At 36.0% G+C, this 21,793-nt stretch overlaps 1 protein-coding gene across 1 annotated transcript in view; it reads right to left on the reverse strand.

Annotated features, from left to right (window-relative positions):
* ST8SIA6 (ST8 alpha-N-acetyl-neuraminide alpha-2,8-sialyltransferase 6) overlaps nt 1-21,793 on the reverse strand; it is a 115,838-nt gene that overhangs the window by 36,862 nt on the left and 57,183 nt on the right. Inside the window, exon 4 of the mRNA XM_037001706.2 lies at nt 7,806-7,892. Within this exon, the coding sequence (XP_036857601.2) occupies nt 7,806-7,892 (87 nt within the window). The remainder of the gene's footprint in view (nt 1-7,805; nt 7,893-21,793) is intronic.

The raw sequence follows: 21,793 nt of genomic DNA on the forward strand, positions 1-21,793 counted from the left end.
TAAAATAGAACCATCCACAAGATGGAACTAGCTACCTGAAACACTGGGAGAAATTCCAGCACTCCAGAGGGAATCTGTTGTTAGTTTGTATGATTATCTGGCTGGTGGCACTGAAAGACAGGATGGGGGGATTGACAGTTATCCCTGCTTCAGGTTAATTTATGACACTGTTCCCACTGAAGAGTTTTATCCTTCAATTCCTAGCTCTCTCACAGAACTAGGAAGGTGGGATATCCTCTACACTTAGAATTAGAAGGTCAGACATTTAGTAATTGTTCTTAGTGAGCCCAGTTACATACAGAATGGAAGGCATGGCGTTCAGAAAAGCCAGTCCATTAGTCATTCACATCTTAACAGGAACTAGAACATCACCTGTATAAGTGGCAGTCTGGCACAGAAAAATTGGAGGTGTGAGGAAGGATGAGGGAGAAAACATTTAGGGACATGGAAATCTGACATCACATGGTGTCCCTAGACCCCCAAAACATTGCATTGAAAAGCAAAATTGCAACGAAAGAACTGGGACAGTTTACAGATGATCAAAAAAGGAAGGTGGAGAAATCCAGGCAACTGACCCACAGTGGAGTCCACTATATTTTGAAATACATATGAAATTCAAAAATGAATGAATGCTTCACATACTTTGCAATTTTGCCAAGCTTTCATTCATCCTAGCTAACCCTCAACACACTCAAAGGTCTGCTTCATAACCTGGTAGTCCTAGACCTAGAAAAGTTCAAGAAGGTACGCAATCCAGGGTTCAATATGGGATCAACACAAATTTTAGGCTAAGAAAGAGAATGAATAAACAGCAAATTCAGTCAGCAACTGAGATGACTGAGTTTTTCCCTTATCAGCTAATGTGTGCATTGATATTCTTAAGTTTATGAAAGACCAGCTCATATATGTGAATAGAATACAAGAACTAAACCAGGGTAAAATAAAATATAAAAGAATATAATTCTCAAAGTCAAGGAAAGGAAGGTGAAATGTAAACTTAGAAGTGAAGGAGCAATACTGAACACTAGAGAAAGATCTATATAATAGGACATTGCAGTGGTTAAACAATGTAAGGTACCAATAAAGACACTTTAGGCAATGTAATAAAGAACAGGGTTTGAAAAGCAGGGCAGCCTAGAAGGTGGCTTATCTGACATGGCTGCATAAAGCAATATAGGTAATATTGAACACAACTTGGGAGATGAGTTTTGAAATAAAATTTAGAAGATAAGTGAAATCTAAGCAGGTTTGTTGCATTTTTATGGCAAAGTTTATATTCTAGAGACCAAAAGAGGAACTAGTCTGTAAATGTACAAGAGCCAGTTTCTATTATTAAATAGGGCAGGCGTAATAACATGGTGTGGGTTTTGTTGCTTTTCTAAAAGCACAACATGCTGTATGACATGACAAATAGAAGATGATGTGACAGGATATTAACGGTGGAAAAAGGTCTTGATCCAGAGGAAATGAGGAAAAGAAGCTTTTCCAGTGTGACAACTGACCCAGAACACCTATCCTAGAGGTCACACATTTTCTTAAATTAAAAAAAAGTAAAATATGCATTGCTTTAAGCTGTCATCATAGTGGTTCTGTATGAATCATAAACAGCAAACATTTAAAGGGTTTGGGGAGGAGGGGAATAGTGGCTCAGAAAAATGAACATGATTTTGTATAATCAAAAGAAGTACCTAATAGAGATGACTTTTGCTTCTCTGCAAGAATTCTGTGCTGCAAAACAAAATGCCTCGCACGTAATAAAGTTCAGTAAGTGTTTGGACGAAAAAAAAGTGTAAGCTCACAAAATGTTAACCAAAATCAAACCATAACTATTGTTTTCAGAGAAGCATTTCAGAAATTAGCTGAAAACTTCATTGGTTAACTTAAGTTTGGTTGTGCAGTTCTATGAGTTCTTGAAAAACATTGTTATCTACCTATTTGCAGAATTTATATCCTTTCACAAAGCTAAATCATTGTGTCACTGTTCTAGTCATGTAGCAAAAAAATAAAAATACAACATATGTGCTACACAGTATGTAAGGTATTATTGTAACACTGTATTTTTTTCCAAGGAGCTCAAATAAAAATGAAAGCAACACATTGGCTGTTATTTTAGTTATATCAATAATCTACTGATACAGCATTGGAATCTTTTCTTATATATCCAATACAAGAAAGACAAAGGAATATCTTTTGAGAATTTTAATCTAATCATACCTGAGGGGATAATTCAAAATTTAGTGAAATTGTTACCATGTAATATCTATCTGTAACAAAGTAATCAGGTACAAAATACCCTTTCTACAAAGTAATTTGAAAGGCATCTTATTAGCATGAGTCGTAAAATAAATGTGTGAGTTTATATAATAACACTGTTTTCTGATGTTAGGTTTTCAGTAAACACACGATTGATAAATTTCAGATGGTTTGGATTCAAACTCACATCAATGACACATGGGGATGTCTCAAATCAAATGGTATCAGAGGATCCAAAAGAAACAAAAATGAAAACCAAAATAGTACTATGAATCTTTCTGGGACAAAGTGAAAGCACTGTTGCTGTATATCTCTTAAGTTGTCCAGAATTGAATACACAAATGTATACAGTTCTTTTAAGTTAGAAAACAACTCATGAAAGCTAATGCAGTCCTTATGATGCAAGTTACCTAGGGAATCTAAGACTAATTACTGAAGCTCAAAGATCTTCTGCTCAGATAAAGCCTGCATACCAAAGGTTTCCAGAGCTTCTCAAAGGAGTTTTCAAGGGTAAAGTAGAGGAAGTGAACAGAAAGGAGTAGGGGGTGTTTCATACCATGTTAACTTTAAATTTAAGCATGTCCATGTTATTCTCAAACATCTGGGTGTCCTGTTCAAGCAAATGATGGTCTATCAGTTTCTATAAAGGAGAGGGAGAGAATGTGAAGAGCAGTAATTTCTTAAACTGACATCCAGGCTGGATTTTCCACAAAATATTATATGTATATGGACTTGGGCTTGGAGGAGAAACTACTATAAGAGAATTAAGTAATGATTTTGAAAGCAGAAGGCAGACAGCTCAACATTCTTAGCCTTGTACAACTATAGGTAAATTAAACTAGACGTCAAGAAAAAATGGGGTAGGGCATCTTCAACTCTTACTTAAATCCCTCTTTAGTTCAACTAAAATCTCACCAAAATGCCAATTCATAACTGAAACTCAGAATGTCCACATGATACGGAGCAATAAATCCGAGCTACAGCCACACCTAAGCTTTTAATAGCCATGCTTACAGGGAAGGTGAGACAGGCCATTAAATCCCAAAGCAGACAGAGCCTCAGGTCTGGAACTGTTTTTAGAACTATTTCAGTCTATTCTGAAATGGAGTAGGGGGGAGCCCTAGCCTTTTTGAGAATCTGATGAAAGTTAGGGATCTTTTTCCCAGAAATACATTCAAAATTGCACATATAATTGCAAGGGCTTCATGGAATCACTGACCTGGACCCCAGATGTTCCCAGGTAAAGGCTGAGAGAAGTAAGGGACTCAAACTCCAGGCTGTAAGTCTTAGACTCACAATTAAGGGCTGAAAGATTTAAAGCTTAAGAATCTATAAAAAGAAGACAAACACTATAAGTAGGAGGGAGAAAAGACTGCTGAGAAGATAGGCTTCTAGAGGGTTATATTTCTTACATAAGTTAGCTTTAAACTTTCTTTTTGGGGACAATCCATTTTCTCTTAACATTAACATTTATCCCAAACCAAGGAATTATCTTTTGTATCTAGTTGTCCCCAATGCCAGCTCAGATATAGCCTGGATTGGCTTGTCTTCTCAAATGGCAATTTCCTTGTCACTAGCACTATGATTATCCCAATCAATCAGACCACAAATTGCACATTTGTCTCCAACTCAATTTTTCTTCTCTTTCAATTTGAAAACCAGGAATCAATAAGCAACCAAGTCCTGCCAATTCTTTTGTCATGTCTACTATGGCTGTTTATTTGGTACCATTTCTGTGATGAGCAACAGAAGATAAATAAAATTAAAGTACACCCTGGTCCCAAGGAGCTCACAGCCAAATTTTCCTTCCTTAACACTTTTCTAGCTACCACTGAGGTTTTAGATCTGCATTGTTCCACAGTCACCTTTCTACTACCAGCCCCTGATGGCTCCAGCTTCCTTCAACGTATTCACTCTCTCCCAAGAATCCAATTCACAGACACTTTACTGACTGAATATGTTTCCTAATAATAAACTCATCATGTTTAAGTCTCTTGCTAGGAATACCTCTATTGGGCTCTGCTATATCTCTGCAGAAAGCCTGTGAACTCTACGTTCATGCTTAGGGCCCTGGGCATCAACAGGACCACCCACCTACCTACAGATAACCCCTTTACCCTGAGCACCCTTAGTACGAGTTCCCTGCTCTAGTGAGGCTGGTCCTGAAACTTCCTCATGTGTATTACTCATCCAGCACTCCCTCCCTTTCTATGCATCTGCAGAGTTAACAGCTCAGGTTCTGTCTCTTTCTGCAAAATGTTTCAAGAAATTCTATCCTACAGCACCTACTCATTGATACATTACGGTATTTGTGTAAATCATTTCTTTGAACACTAAATCATAAATATTCAGTTTTATGTTTTATCTCTCCAAACTATCATTTCTTTGATGTCAGAGAGAAAACCTTGCATTTTTCTTGTTTACTTTCATATGTCCATTATTTTCATACATTTTTATTGAGATCCTACTTTGTGCCCTGCCCTGCATCAGGCCGAAGGGGTCTACTGTGCTTTGACATGGCAAAAACTAAACAAATGTTGTTGATAAATAAAATGTATTCCCTCTCATAGCAAGTGATATATTTATTTAAGGAAAAGAACTCTTAAAACCTACCTTATTTTTAGACCATGTAACCACAGAAGTCTTTCAAATAATCCCTAGGCATCAACTGTTCAGTTTCAACAATAAATTTGCTGCTGAATTTAAAATATATTCACTTGCTCATAATTTGAAGGCTCATATTTTATTTTTCTTCAATTTGGTATAAAATACTATACAGAAATAAAATGGAAAACTATTTAGCTACTTGACATCTGCAATAATAGTGGATGTTTCTACAACACCAGCTTTATAAATAAGCCAGAAATTGGCCAGATTTAGCTAGCTGTATTAGAAATTTTAGGAAAGTGGGAGGTTTATTTTGATTCAATTGCACTGACTTCTGTTGAGTTTATATAATTTATAAATGTGCCCATAAAAAGAACATTACCATACAATAAATATCAAATAAATAAATAAATGTCACTGTAACTGTTCTCTAGAATGACAACAAACAATAAGTGTTATAGTCCCAGATGGTGACTTAAATTGGCACTGAAGGCATAGATAGACCATTGGGTACTGATGCACTTTTCCTACTGAAATGGTACTAAGGGGAAAATGGCTGTTCTGTTTGCATACCATCTCTACAGCTTCTCGCCATCAAATTTGCTGCAGTGGTTCGTGCAGCTTTGGATTGGAAGAGAATCCTGATTTTTGTCACAAAAAAAAAAGAAGGAAATAAAGAAAAAAATCTTTACAGAGAATTCTAATTTTTATCTGAGCCAGACATTGTGTGTGAAAACTTGTACAAATAATTTAAGGCTCTGAATGAGGGTACGTTTTTCAGGAGAGGATGTGTTTCTATCTACTTTTGTATCTATCAGACATCTAGGCTAAAGGCAGATCTAAATCCAATTGAAGATGGAGATGATTCAAATTTGGGCTTCAGTCATTTAGAGCACTGGTCTTCTCCAGGGATTGCTGGAAGCTCTGCTCAGCTTCTCTGCCCCTCAGCCTGCTTTTTGCTCTTGCATTTGCAAATTTCTAGTAAGAAAAAGCAGCTCCAAATGCAGGACTTCCCTCTCTGGATCTTGCTTTGGGAACTTATCAATGCCCTCAAAGAGGTGTTTGGTATGCTTTGTTTTCTTTGTATTTCTCAGGAGGTTTGGTCTAAATCAACTTTACAGTCAGAAGCAGAAGCTTCTTTATCCCTACTTTGATTATTGGTGTCACTACCCATCCAGTCTTTCTAGCTGATTATCTTGGATTGATCCTCAATAGCTCAATATCTCAGTGTCTCCCTCTTCCTTTCTTACCAAATCTGCACACGTAGAAAGGTCTCTCAAAACCACACTCTTGCCACTCCCTGGCCCTGTAATTGTTTAGGTTACAATTGCCTGTTCAGCTTTCCATCTGATGCTGTCACAAGGATCTCTCAAATCTAGTCTTGAGTAGGACTGTATCTTACTCTGTTTGGGCTGCTGTATTTATAAACAACATAAATTTATTTCTCACAGCTCTGCAGGCTGGGAATCCATGATCAGGGGCTGGCAGATTCATGGTCTAGTGAGAACCCACTTACTGGTTCACAGGTAGCTGTCTTCTTGCTGTGCCCTCATACAACAGAAGGGGCAAGAGAGCAGTCCATAGTCTCTCATATAAGGGTATTAATCCCATTCATAAGGGCCTCCCCTCCAAATACCATCACATTACAGATTAGGTTTTCAACTCACAGTTTTTCAGGGGACACATTCAGACTGTGAGCATAAAATATCCTGGAAGTTAAATAGTTAAGTAGTAATTCCTTTTCATGCCCTTTATCCCTGAAATGCCTCTTTGGAAAGATGCTACATGGTATCCTACAGTAAGTCAAGGCATCCACATGTCTATCTAATGGGGGGAAGATGTACATGTTTAGCTTTGACCCAATCAGGAAGGTAGTCTTTTATTCAATGGGAGCTGACCAGAGCCCTGTTCAGATTGGCAGCAGAATCAATGGCAAAGTTGGTCTGACAACTCCAGCACACTGACTAGAAGTAGGATTGGTGGGGCCATAGCACCGTGCAAACAAGAGTTCTCTTCCCATTGCAAAGAAAGCTGAGCAGCACATACTTCTGGGAGAATCTTAGGGGAAAGCAGTCTTTTTAATAAGGTTTCTAAAAGACTTGATGCTTAAAGGGAACTTCGAAAATATGAGCCAATAAAGATAAAAACATATTTCTGGATTATAATATACTACAATAACTTGGCACAGGACAAAACTTATGTTGGATGCACAGCAAAGAATCAGAATGTAGGCAAAGAAAAAGAGCAATTTAATCCAGGCAAACACAGGGACAACTGACCTGGCTGCTCAACATTAGCAGGATGGGGAACTCGGAGGCAGATTCCTATGTTCCCCACAGCATATTGTTTTAACACCATGTATTTCTGTCTGGGTGGGCTCCACATTACCCAAGCACAGGACAGCTCTATATTCGTCAACTAATAACCTGGTCTTGGCAGCTTGATGGCTCCTGCCCAGGTTATTAACTGTGTGAACTCGTGCTCCTGAAGGCTGCTGGTGTTAGAAAGATAATGGGAAAAACTGGAAGGGAATATACAGAAAGGAAAATGGTTTTTGTCCTAGTCTATGGGATGATGGATGACATTTCCCTTCTATGTTCTCTAAACATTCCTTAAGGGGGTCATATTTTCTTTATAAAATAGATGAATAAATACAAAATACAAGTAGTATAAAGAAGAAGAAACATCCTCTAAAATATAATAAAAAGTATAACCAAAACTTTTGGAACTTAGAATTTTTGTAATTAATTCCAGTACTGTAATTAAATGTCTATATAAGGGATGAGGATGGAGTGTCATGGGCCTCCTGAGAAGGTCTTAGAATTAAATCATTCTGACAGTCAGTTGGCCCCTTTTACTTTTTAACACCGTGTTGTTTATTTTCCCTACAAAGCAAATGTACAAGATATTTTGTATCTCATATTATTTATGAAGAAAATTTCTACCTGAAATTCTCATATTCTTCTGCTTGTCGTTTCCATGGACAGCTCTGTATGTTTGTGATAATCTGAAGATAGTCATTCTCTGAATACCTAAAAGTCAAATATCAGCAACATTAGAAATAAAGATGTCATGTGCTGCTAAACAAATATATAAGCGTTCTAAAGACACTATTATAATCCACTCATGTTAGGCCTCTAAATCTTTTCTGAAATAAGGTAATGTAAAAATAAGTAAATTTCATACCCATTTCAAAACTTCTAGGACCAAAGAATTTGCAAAGAATTCTATTGATTCAGAAATGCATGACTTGCATATGTCATAAGTCAAGTCTAGTATTACAAATGGACCATGACAGCACAGCAACTTCTATTCATGTCTTTGGCCATTTTGCCTTAGCTATAACTCATTAACAAATAAATATACATTTCACAGATGTTTAACATAAATATATCATTTATCATTTTTTTGCAGACTCTAAGCTGATAGATTTACCTTGGGATACATAGATAAAATTTCCCCAAAATAATCACTTTAAATTTTAATTCTGAACAGTACATTAAAAAGCCAGATTAAGCTCAGTTAAGGAGATGTATTTTGGCATAAAATGTCTATAGGCACAGAGATACAGTTTGGCAGGACCCCACTCCCCTCTAGATCTCCCTCTACCTGAAATTTCATCATTAAGTATCAATTCCTTCAATCACAGAATAGCCTTTAGTCTTTAAGGTTATCATTTAAAGTGCAAATATCCTTTTGAGTGATAAAATACTTAAATTTTCTTTCAATTAATATCTTAGTTATTACTTGCCAGCTATTTGAGATCAAGGCTCTGCAGTAAGGAGGCAATATATGCTTGTTGAGTTGTGGGGGAAAGAAGAGCGCAGTAAAGAATCTTGCCAGGAAATCCTTCCCCCATCCTCATCTAGCAAAGTGCAGACCCTCCAACATTAATCTCTGAAAGGAGGTATTTCTTACAGATGAGGAAGGTAGTCAACCAAGAATCTCCTCTCTCCCTGAAATTTACCTACCTTTACCTCTCTTTTCAATTTTGTCATCAAGATTAATCCGTCTTGATTTCCATTAGCCCAGCTAAGAAAGGCTAAGTATCTTGAAAGACTTTGCTAAATACTAAAGGAGAAGCAAAGCAAAGAACTACAACAGGGAAGATTTTTAAAAGTTTTATTTGCATATAGGCTTTCAACCTTAACAGATTTACTTCACTCTGTTGGGCCCTAGGACTTGTCCTACTACACCAACTAGCTTGAGAGATTTATGCTCTAGCCCCAAAGCTTTGTCTAGATCTGACACTTCATAGATGGAGTGAAGACTCCACATGTTGGAGACACCCAGAGACTCTGCAAGACAGTGTTAAGCTAAAAAAAAAAACCACACATTCAACAGCCTTCCCAAGGCTCTCTCACCTTCTAGCTTTTCAGGAGGGAAGGACACTCTGTTCTCTCTCATCTGGATATCTTATCTACAACCAAGGCATGGTTTTTAATCATTTGATCATATTGAAATAGGACAATAATCAGAGTACTATGTGCACCAGGATCCATCAGGCAAAATAACAAAAGTATTGTTATCTCACAAAGCTCAACTAAAGAGAAAAATAGAAAAAGAAGGGCCAAACACAAACATCTTTTGTAATTATATCCATGAGAATTGCAATTGCATGTTAAGCCCTCAAGATAATACATACCATGAAAAGCATAGTAACTGAAAAATTATTATCCTATCATAAAAATTAAATGTGTCAGAGTTTAAAGTTCTGTGTAAATGTCATTAGAGTTTATTATATGTAATTTCAATACAGTATTTTATATATATAATTTATTATTGTAATTTTTCATTATGTACAGCTAAGATCATAAGATTAGTGAACTTGAAAACAACAATAGAAACTACTGAAAATGAAACATAAATGAAAAATGATTGAATGAAAAAGTTACAGAGAAGCATTCAGTTGTGAGACAACCTCAAGTGGTCCAATATACTTAAAATTACGATTCTACTAAGAGAAGAGACCAAAATTTTTTTGAAAAAAAATTACAGTAGCAAATTTCCCAAACTTAATGAAAACTATAAATCCAAAGATCCAAAAAGCTCAACAAACACAAAGCATAAAAACATGAAGAAAGGCACATAATACAATTTCTTTAAACCAGTGATAAAGAGAAAATCTTAAAAGTAATTAGAGATGCATTATGTACATAGACACAAAGATAAGAATTTCAGCAAACTTGTCAGAAACAACACAAGTCAGAAGACAGTGGAACAATATCATTAAAATACAGAACAAGATTTAAGGAGATTATTGACCTGAAACTACATAGTCAGCAAACCTTTCAAAAAATGAAGGTGAAACAAGGACTTTTTCAGATATACAAAGTCTAAAAGAATTCATATCAGTAAACCTGCAGTGCAAGGACTACTAAAGGAAGTCCTTCAAGCAGAAAAAAAAATGAAATCAGATTGTAATCTGGATTGACACAAAGTAATGAAGAGTCCCAGGAAGGGTAAATATGTAAATATGTATGAAAGACTGTTTCTTAGTTTTCTAGGTATCTTTAACAGATAACTGACTGTTGAAAATAAATATAATAATAATATATTGGAGAATTAATAACATATGTAGAAATAAATTCATGATGAGTATAGAACAAAGGCCAAAAAGAAAAAGTGGTAGTATAAAATGACTTGAAATCAGACTGTGATGAGAAAAACTGCATACTGTTTACTTAAAGCAACTAGAAAAAAAACAAAACCATAAAAAGTGATAAGATGTAATTATAAAATTACTCAACCAAAAGAATGTAGAAAAAGAGGGAAAGGTATAAAGAGCAGGCAAATAGAAAACAAACAGCATGAGGAAGACTTAAACCCAACCACATGAATACATTACATGCAAAAAATCTAAACATAACTGACACGCAGACAATGTCACACTGGATATTTAAAAAGCAGAAGTCAATTATATTTTACTTACAAAATACTTCTTTTGCATAAGTAAAAATTTAATTGAGTAGAAAGATGTGGAAAGATGTACCATCTTAAAATAGTAGAACTAGTTGAACTAATTCAACAGTACAATTAATTGAAGCAAAGCTGGATGAACTGTATTTATATCAGACAAAGTAGTTTCTTAAGCATGGAATATTAGCATGAAAAAAACAGAGTAAGAGCAGAAATTGATGAAACAGAAGAAAAATCAAAAGTTGTTTCATTGACATATCAATGAAATTGACAAACTTCTTGCCACAGTGATCAAATATCTAAATTTCAAAATTCTAGTTACTATGAACCTATAGTATATATTTAAATGGGCATGCTTCCCAAAGAGTACTCCAGATAGCAAGTAAGTTGTTTCTTCCTATGTGTTCTCACAGTGCCTGGACCAATACTCCTACAATAGCCTTTCTCACACTGAGTTTTACTGTGTTTACATGTTGGCTGTCCCTTCTAGACTCTCCTTTCCCCACTGCCCAGGACTTGAAAGACTGGGCATTACCAGCCTAACACAATCCCCAGGATATGTAGATTGTTCTTGTTAACCCAAACATGCAATGCATGTTTAAATACACATACGAAATGTAATGAGATCATAAACTATCCTGAATAAAGTTCACAGCCACATTTCCTTATTCCATGGCATACGACTTCTACTTAGTAACTTTCCTAGTGCTGACCTCTACTCATTTTTCCTGTTCACAAATCACCCTCTATTACAGCGCCATCCTCCTTCAGTGCGTTCCTGAGAATTCTCAGATTAGAGCTCAGTAGCTCTCAGTCATTTCAGCCAGTCCATTAACCCAACTCATCCTTCCTACCTCCCAATCTCTCATGAACTAAGAGGGCTGTGCATCTTGTGTGTAACCTGTTAAACATTTACCCTTTCTAAGAATGAGAAACCCGTATGTTGGCTGCCCCCATCTTTGTGTTTGGGCTCCCTCAACAGTGATCAGTGTAGAACTTGAAGATTTCACACAGGAAATGGACAAAAGAGGTTGTTAGGTAGTACAGATCAAACCTCTGCAACTTTTAAAAGCAAAACTACAATAAATCTCGATCTCATTTTGGTTAACTCTCAGACTTGAGAGTAATCTCTTTTCTCAGCCCTCTTTGTTGGCACGGGTTAGGTGTGGGAGTCCTCTCTTTTCAGCCTCCATTTCAGTAATGTTGTGAGCAGGTCGTTAAATCATTGGTAGTTTTAAATTGGCCAAGGCAGGAGCATTTACACGATAGGAATCAGCAAACATGTGCACTGCTGCTCCTATGCTTCTCCACCCCAACTGGGCAACCTGTTGGCCTGGCTTGAAACTTCACTTTCCCCCAGTTTGAACCTTCTGGAGGCCTGCCACAAAGACCAGGACAGACTTTGGGGCCACACCTGACTCTCCAAATGAGATTGATCCAGAGTGGTCCAAAATCCAAGGTGAAATGAAACTATCATATCAGACCCAAATAACAAGTACTACTCTGGGAAATTAAAGGTGACTCCATTCCACGAGGGTTCTGAGCAAATGCTCTTAAATATACAGCTGACCCTTGAACAGTACAGGGGTTAGGGGCATTGACTATCCACAGTCAAAAACCTATGTGAAATTTGACTCCCCAAAATACTAACTACTAATAAATAGCCTTCTATTGACCAGAGGTCTTGCCAATAACATAAACAGTCAATTAACACATATTTTTTTTGAGAGGGCATCTCTCATATTTATTGATCAAATGGTTGTTAACAACAATAAAATTCAGTATAGGGGGGTCAATGCTCAATGTACAATCATTAATCCATCTCAAGCCTAACTCTCGTCAGTCTCCAATCTTCTGAAGCATAATGAACAAGTTCTTACATGGTGAACGAATTCTTACATAGTGAATAAATTCTTACATGGTGAACAGTACAAGGGCAGTCATCACAGAAACTTTCGGTTTTGATCACGCATTATGAACTATAAACAATCAGGTCAAATATGAATATTCGTTTGATTTTTATACTTGATTTATATGTTGATCCCACATTTCTCCCTTTATTATTATTATTATTTTTATTTTTAATAAAATGCTGAAGTGGTAGGTAGATGCAAGATAAAGGTAGAAAACATAGTTTAGTGTTGTAGGAGAGCAATTGTAGATGATCAAGTGTGTGCCTGTAGACTATGTGAATTAACACATATTTTATGTGTTATATATATTATCTACTGTATTCTTACAATAGAGATAAACTAGAAAAAAGAAAATGTTTTTTTTCAAATTGTTGCAAATCTCCAAAAAAATTTCCAATATATTAGTTGAAAAATATCTGCATATAAGTGGACCTGTGCTGTTAAAACCTGTGTTGTTAAAGGGTCAAATATATTATACTTTGGCTTTCTTGAAAAGCAGAGTTTGTGTCATTCTGAAATCATTCTTGCTTTTATATCAAGCTTAGTCTAGAACATTAAACTTACTGTCCATGCCAATTAGAATAAAGGTACATTGTAAAATGTGTATAGTCTTTCAGACATTTTTCATGACACTCATCCCCCAGTAAATTGTAGCTGGCTCCAATTTAACTTAACATTAAAAGATGTCAATCATAATGTACCTTATTTTACTAGTAAGTTAGCTGCATATAAGGGCTTTTGACTTTACAGTCACTGAAATTTAAAACCAAGTCAACACATTATAGCAGATCTATCGATCAGGAAAGAAGAAATACTCTTGGCCATTTTACAGTCAGAAGACAGTAAAGCTACTTACTTCCTGAGATTGCTGTGTTCAAAGAATCTTTTATGTTCAGTCTAGAAATGAAGCTTTATCTTCTGATATTATAAATGGGAAGACTCATGAACAAGTAATATGAAAAGTTGTTTTGTTTTTTAACTATGTGGTTGCCCTTTTCTACAGAAAAATAAATCACCAACCACTATTTTTCAAAATCTAAAGTTGTCACAGTACCATTATGATTTGTATGGTGGGTGCATGGCCAGAGTGGCCAACCACCTGAGAAGGAAAAATCACATGTATGCTATAAGTGGGGGCTAATCTGTGGGGTAAATATGTCTCTATAAAAGTTTCCTGTTTAGTAAAATGCTCTAAATCACATCATACTTTCTGAAAATTTACATTTATAGTTGGTATTCAGTTTACAAAGTATAGCCTGTACCCCATAATCTTGAGAGGCAGCTATCTCTATGATATGACCCCATTTTTATGGATGACAAAACTAAAATTTCCGAGAAGCTCAACAGCTTGCTCAGTATTGTATTGTAAATGGATGAGCTAAGAACTAAACTCACATCTTTTGATTCACAGTCGGCTCTCTTTCCAATATACCATGCTGTATCTCATCTATTTTAATAATGAAACTGAAAATTAATCTCATCAGGGACATTTTCTGGTCCCAAGATATACAATAAATCATACTAAATAATGCTAGCAAGTTATTTTCAAAATAATAAACAATGTCTATTTTAACCACTATTAATAATACCCCAAATAAGGTACAAATTATAATTAACATACTAAATGATACTGAGTAAATACCATACTAAAATGGTTTTCTAGAAACTTCTCTCAGAGATGAAGACCCAGATGCTGTGCTAGTTTTATCTTAACTAATATATAAATGGGCTTTTTAAAAGTTGCAATTTATCATTGAGTAATTTAATCATTAAATATTTATTAGTTACTTATTAGATGCCTAGTAGTTATCTTGAGGATATTAATTTATTAGTCCCATTTAATCAGCTGAGATACTGATTTAGTTTCCTATAACATCTTTTCATGGTGAAAGCCAATCTTTTTTGTCAACTGAAATGGGTGGAGACACCTCAAAAATATTAAGTCAGTAGATTTTTAAGGGATGTCCTGTGTAGATAAAACTATCTTTTGAGGCTAGTTTCTACAAAAGCTCTGAAGAGCTCAGGTCTACATGAAAATAAATGTTGAAAATCAATATAATGCTATGAGATTTTCAATCATTACAGCCAATTATTTCCACGGGACAATACTTTTAAAAGGAATGGTTGATGAGTATATGACAGCTAACAAAGAGAAGTATGTAGCAGCTAGACTGAGTTGAGCAATGAAAAATACTGACATACTGACATTTCATCCACTAAAGGTAGAAGACGTCTATTTACATCATTTTCAACTCTGCATGATGGGAACTTCTACTTAGAATGCTGTGGTTATTGTCAACTGGCATAAGAGAAGGGGATCTCAAACTTTTATTCCCTCCATACCTTTTAGTGTCTCTCAGACAAGTTAAGTACTCCAAAACAGTTTCAGGAATTAACTCCTAAGAGTGCCATGTTCTGCTTCACCGTGAAATTTCCAAAGGCCATCTCCTTTATGCTGTTACTGGCAAATGTATTATATGTATATTTGAGAAGTGCCTATAAGAGCTTGCTGGCCATTCTAAGAATTTTGTCTTTTATTTTGAGTAAAATGAGAAGACATTGGAACAGAGAAAAGACCTGACTTATATTTTAAAAGCTTCCTTCTGCATACTTGGTTGAGAATAATAAGAGAACAGAGGTGGAAGCCAGGAGACCAATTCAGAGATGTCTATTGTAATCCAGGAGTGGAATAAAAGATGGCTTGGACCAGGGTGGAAGTGGCAGAGTTGGTAAGAAGTGCTTAGTTTCTGGATGTGATTTTAAGGTAGCCAATGAGATTCAATGACAGATAATGTGATGGATAAAAATGATGGACTCAAGGACAACTCTAAGCATTTAGCCCTGAGCACTAGAAAACTAGACTTGCCACTAACTGAAGTGGGGGAAAGTGCTGGAGTACAAAGTTTAGGGGGAAGTCCAGGAGATCTGTGAGATGCGTTAGGTTTGAGATCTCTTATACACATCCCAGGGAAGTGTTGAGTGCCTAGAGGCACATATGAATCTGGGAAGATGTTCATGCAGGAAATATAAATTTGAGAATCATCTCTGTATAGGTGATATTAAAATCTATGAGACTAAATGAGATCCTTGAGGGCTGAGAATGAAGAGAAATGAGGCCTGAGGACTGAGTTCTGGAACATTCCAGTGTCAAAAGAGAGATGAGGAATTTGCAAGAGAAGCCAGTGCATTTTAAGTATTTTACTTCTTTAACATACTATAAGCTGCTAAAAAGTAGAAATAATTTATTGTTGTATCCCTATGTGAGAGTTGTCAACTTGTTCTCAACCATGTGTACTTTGAAAAAGCTCACAGTGAATCTGATGCATACCTTCAGGCTGAGAATAACTGTTTCTGTACCTGCCAAAGTGCTGGGCAGATAGACATTGCTGTGTGTTTCTGAAATCAAAATTGAATATATGATTAGACATTAGAACATCCAAAGCTTTCAGGTATTAATTTTGAACTATGACAATAATTAGCCATCAGCCATGAACTTACTAAGAGAAGCCAGACTGATTCCAAAGTTGCAATTAGAATAAGTGAAGCGAAAGGTGATGATACTGAGATTTATTTACATTACAGAAGCTTAAGCAAAATAAGTAACAGAAAGTAAGGGAAGTGTACAGTATTTGGGGAACAGATTGTTTTTGAGTAGCTTACATTATAAAGTTAAATGCCTTTTTCTACTTATATTTATGGTTTGTAATTCTGCTCTCATTAACAGTAGTACCTTAGACTAGTGAGAACAGCCAGAATTTTGTCCTAATGTTGGCTCTGCCAATTGTGTCTGATATTCTGCAAGCCATTTAAATCCTCTAAGCTCATTCCTGCCACTTTGGAATTAGAACAATGAAACCTACTCTGAAGAAATATTGCAAGGACTATGGGTGCCTTTAAATTATCTTGCAGATAGTAGGCTCACAAAAAATGGGAGTTTCTATTATCACTATTGATAATTTTGGTAATATTAAGAATTGTCATTATAATAAAAACAGAAAAATATGAAGTATTTTATGAATTGAATAGCCAATTAGTTATTTATGACTATGTAACAAATTACTCCAAAACTTAGTGGTGTAAGACAATAATAAACATTTATTACTTCACAGTTTCTGGAGCTCAGGAATTCACGAGCAGTTTAGCGGCTGCTTTTGGCCCAACAGATCTCAGTTGGATGCAAAGTGAAGATGTTGGTCAGGACTGAAGGATCTACTTGTGAGGATGCTCACTCAACATGGCCAACAAGCCGGTGCTAGCTGTTGGCAGGAGGCCTTGTTTCCCAGCCCCGTGGACCTCTCCATGCCCTCATGGCATGGTAACTGGCTTCCCCCAGAGAAAGCTATCCTAGAGATAGCAAGGCAGAACTTTTGAATTCTTTGCTGACCTTGCCTTGAAAGTCACAATCATTATCTCTGCAATACCATATTAATTACATGCAGCCCACCTCAGTGAGGTGCCACAGTGGTAAATACATACCTTTAAGTTTTAAAATGTTGAATAAAGTAACAGATTTGCTTTCTTCCTCTGTACCACTTCTAAAATTGGAAATACAGTAGACCCTTGAACAACATGGGGGTTAAGGGTGCCAACCCCCAAGCAGTTAAAAATCCACACATTTGACTGCCCAAAAACTTAACTGCTAAGAGCCAGAAGCCTTACCAATAACATAAACAGTTGATTAGCACATATTTTGTATGTTACATGTATTATATGTTGTATTCTTATAATAAAGAATATATTATTAAAAAATTACATTCTTATAATAAAGAAAGTGTTTTCTCAAATGTCAAAAATCTCCAAAAAATTCCAATATATTAATTGAAATAAATCTGCATATTAGGGGACCCATAAAGTTCCGGCTCATGTTGTTCAAGCGTTAACTATAATTTCAATTATTTCTTAATGACCTGAAATAAGTGTGATTATTTTCATTGTTATTGTCTTCCTAATAAAACTCTTTCAAATGACTAGTTATTTGAGCAAAGATGAGGAAGCTTTCCAATATGAATATGTAATCAACATTGTAGTATAACAAGAAAGTTAGTGTTTCAATTCTCTTCTGAAGGAAAATTCAGTTTTGTTTATGCTGACAAATAATTGTGTATCATAATAAATACAATATCCTAATATACTATTTCAATCTTTGGCATGGTGAAGATGATACTAAGCAACACTTACCAAGTATTAATTGAGGAATTCAAATTACAATTATGCTGGTTATCCTCCAACATCAACCACAAAAAATGTATTTCCCACTCTACTATCAGCTGGTTGTTAAGACTGTGAAGAAGTCATAATCCCATTTTTTATCTTTAAGCTGAGGAAATTAGATTTTTTAGAAAAATTAAAATCATACATGTTCATTGTAAGAACAGAAAAAAAGTATGTGGATTAGAAGAATTTAAGAGATGACTACTTCAGGTTTTCAATTTGTGTGATGGTTTATTTCTCATGTACTCTGTGAAGTATAGAATGATGGTTAAACTAACTTTTAACAGACTTGACATAACTTCTGTTTTGGTATAAATGCAAAAAAAAGCTTCAAAGGCTTTTATCATAGCCTCAATATTAGCTGATCTGCCCTAACTTAAAATTTTATCAGCAAACACAGCCACTGCTTTGGTTTCCAAGAGAAATTTCCCCAGATACTTAAAGTGTACCGTGTTGTTATGAATGGCTGTTTTGTGTTTACTCTTTCTGACCTCTAACCCAAGGAAAGGAAAGAAGACTAGATTTTAGAGTCCTTAAAAATGACCAGAAAAAGCATGTGAAAGGGTCAGAGGTAAGAAGACAGACGGAAGTATGGTATCACTTTAAGGAGCAATGAAAGCACCACAGATTTAAAGTTGAGTAGAAATAAGTCATATACCATTCTATGCCAACAAAACCTTGTATATGACCCAAAATCATTTTTCCTGACAGACAACTTGAAACTTAGGAAGATTTGCTTTGTTAGCAGGCTGTCAAGTGATATGTCAATGCGAAGACAGGTCTGTTGAAGTTTGATCTGCCATAATTTATACCTCTTCTTTTCAAACTACAATTCAGGTCATGTTGTGCTCTCCAAAATGATAAATACTGAAGAACATTTAGGGTCAGTCTTCAATTCACTTTGCCTTTCACCCTGCAAAAAAAGGAGCCTTCTAACTAGCATCTTCATGGTACTCCATTAAGATAACACCTTTCAGAAACTTCTGTTGTTCTCAGTCATTTTAAATGGTACTGTGCGTAACAGTGCATCAAGCACACACACTCACCCAGAAGCGCATGGTTCAACCCAACCTAGCCTATACACTGCAGTGCTCCAAATCGTAATCCTGACAATTGGACCTTACCCCCCAAAAGGCTATCTGAATACAAGTGAATCTTTCACACCTTAGTGACTGTGCAGGAAGTTATACGGGAGTGCCTTCCACCCTGTTCCTGAGAAGATCTCTGTATCTCCCCATTGACTACAGACACTATTTAAATTACTCAAGTGTTCAAAAGATGTTAAGAGATGGCTGGGTTTTTTTAAAATGGTTTCTTCACCTTTAAGAAAAGCTTTGAGGTCTTTAATCAACAGAATGATGACAATGGTAGAGCTATTTAATATATATGCAGCTAAGTATCAGTTCAGTGGTGACTGCCTGGTGCTTCCTTTCTAACCATACACCTGTTAGAGTGACCAGCCGCCCATTCAGGCACTACATCCCCTAACACTGACATATGCCAAATCCACTCATATTCTACTGGCCAAAACCAGTTACGTGACCCAAACACCTAGGTGGGCCAATTCCAGCCAATGCAGTGTGAATAGAAGTGAATGTATTTGAGCCCTCTCTTTTTTTTTCTTGATCAGTCTAGCTAAAGATTTGTCTATTCTGCTTATATTTTCAAAGAAACAGCTTAGTTTCATTACTCTTTTCTACTGTCTTTGTAGACTATTGCATTTACTTCCACTCTGATTTTTATTATTTACTTCCTTCTACTAACATTGGGCTTCATTTATTTTCTTTTTGTAGTTCACTGAGGTATAAAGTTAGATTCTTTATTTGAGATTTTTTTCTTTCTCAATGTAGGCATTTATCCTAGGAATTTCACTCTTAGAATTGCTTTTGCTTTATCCCATAGTTTTTGGTATGTTGAATTTCTATTGCCATTTATCTCTAGCTATTTTTTTTATTTCTCCTTGATTTCTTCTGTGACCCAGTAGTTATTCAGTAACATGTTGATTAATCTCTTTAGATTTGCCATTTTTTTCTGGTCTTCTTTTTATAATTGATTTCCAGTTTTATATCACTGCAGTAAGAAAATATGCTTGACATGATGCCAATCTTCTTGAATTTAATTAAGACTTGTTTTGAAACCTAATGTGCTATCTTATCCATTCTGGAATATGATCCATAAGTACTTGAGGAGAATGTGTACTCTGCTGCTTTCAGAGTGGAATGTTCTGTTAAGTCCACCTGGTCTAATGTGACATTTAAGGCCAATGTTTCCTTGTTAAGTTTCTGTCTGGATCTCTCCACTGATATAAGTGGGGTGACAAAATCCCCTACTATTATTGTATTGCTATCAATTGCTCCCTTTAGGTGGGTAACTATTGCTTTATATATTTTGGTGCTCCTATGTTAGGTGTACAGACATTTATAAATGTGATATCTTCTTGCTGGATTTGTATTTCTTATTACATAGTGCCTCTTTGTCTTTTGTTACAGTCTTTTTTAAAGTCTATTTTTCTGATACGAATATAGTTACCCCAGATTTCTCTTCATTTTCATTTGCATGAAATATCTTTTTCTACTCCTTTACTTTCAGTCTGTGTGTGTCCTTGTACACTTTAAAGATTCTTTCTTTATCCTTAATCTTCAACATTATAAATATAATATGTCTTGGTGTGGATCTCTTTGGGTTCATCTTCTGGTTTTCCTGGACCTCAATGTCTGCTTCCTTCTCCAGGTAACACTTATTTCTTCAAATAAGTCTCCTGGCTCTTTCTCTCTTCTTCGTCTCGGACCCCTATGATGTGAATGTTATTCCAATTAATGTTGTCCCATAGACTTCTTAAGCTATCCTCATTTTTTAAAATTCTTTCTTCTTTTTGCTTCTCTATATGAAATCCATCAATTTGTCCTGCTTCATCCAGTTTGCTATTGAACCCCTCTAGTGTACTTTTCAGTTCAGTTATTATGTTCTTGAGTCTGTAACTCCTGTTTGGTAGTTTTTTATATTTCCTATCTCTTTGTGAAAGTTCTCACTGTGTTCATCCTTCCTTCTCCAAAGTTCAGTGAGCATCTTTATGACCATTATTTTGAATTCTTTATCAGGTAGGTTTACTTTTAATCCAGTTGATTACTGATTAAAGTCTTTTAAAACTTCACATCATTAAAGTCTTTTTCCAAGGTTTTGTCTTACTATTTTACTTGGAACATATTTCTCTATCATCTCATTTTGATTAACTCTCTGTTTATTTTTAGATATTAGGTAAAGCAGCTGCCTCTCTCAGTCCTGAAGGGCTTGTATAGGTAGCAAATATTTCCATTTATAGTTCCCCTGCCTCCGACTTATCTCTCAAACCTTTGTTATTGGCTAAACTACCTGATTTACTCTTGACATGCCTTTGTTGTTGAAGGTATGCCAAGACCTTCCAGTGTTCCAAGGTGAGGAATCTCATTTAGCACTAGCTTCAGGCTGATTGGAAGCCAGACCCTCAAGCAGCAGCTTTTAAAATATGTTGATATATATAGTCCTAGGGGGCTGCAACTGTCATCCCTGCTAGCCAGACCAGGTGATCTGGAGGTGTTCCCTGGGCGGCAATCACAAACATGGGCTCTAGACAAGAGTATAGACTCCTTTTTGAAGCTGTTGTTGAGTTGTAGCAAGGCCAAGGGGGTGCACAAGGATGGTGTATCCCTGAGAGTGACTTCTTGGCCTCTAGATGAATGGGAATCTGAAGCCTGTCCCTCAGGATGAAGCTCTGGGCTAAGTAAATAGAATTTTCTCACAGGATGACTGGGGTTGTGTTTCAGTATGCATGTGTGCAGTGCCCTTGAGGTGATGGTCTACCAAGAACTATCTTTCTGATGTTACATTCCTATAGAGTTCAGGAATTCCAGCCC

This window comes from Manis javanica, chromosome 2 (genome assembly GCF_040802235.1).
Source record: "Manis javanica isolate MJ-LG chromosome 2, MJ_LKY, whole genome shotgun sequence".
Classification (NCBI taxonomy): Eukaryota; Metazoa; Chordata; class Mammalia; order Pholidota; family Manidae; genus Manis; species Manis javanica.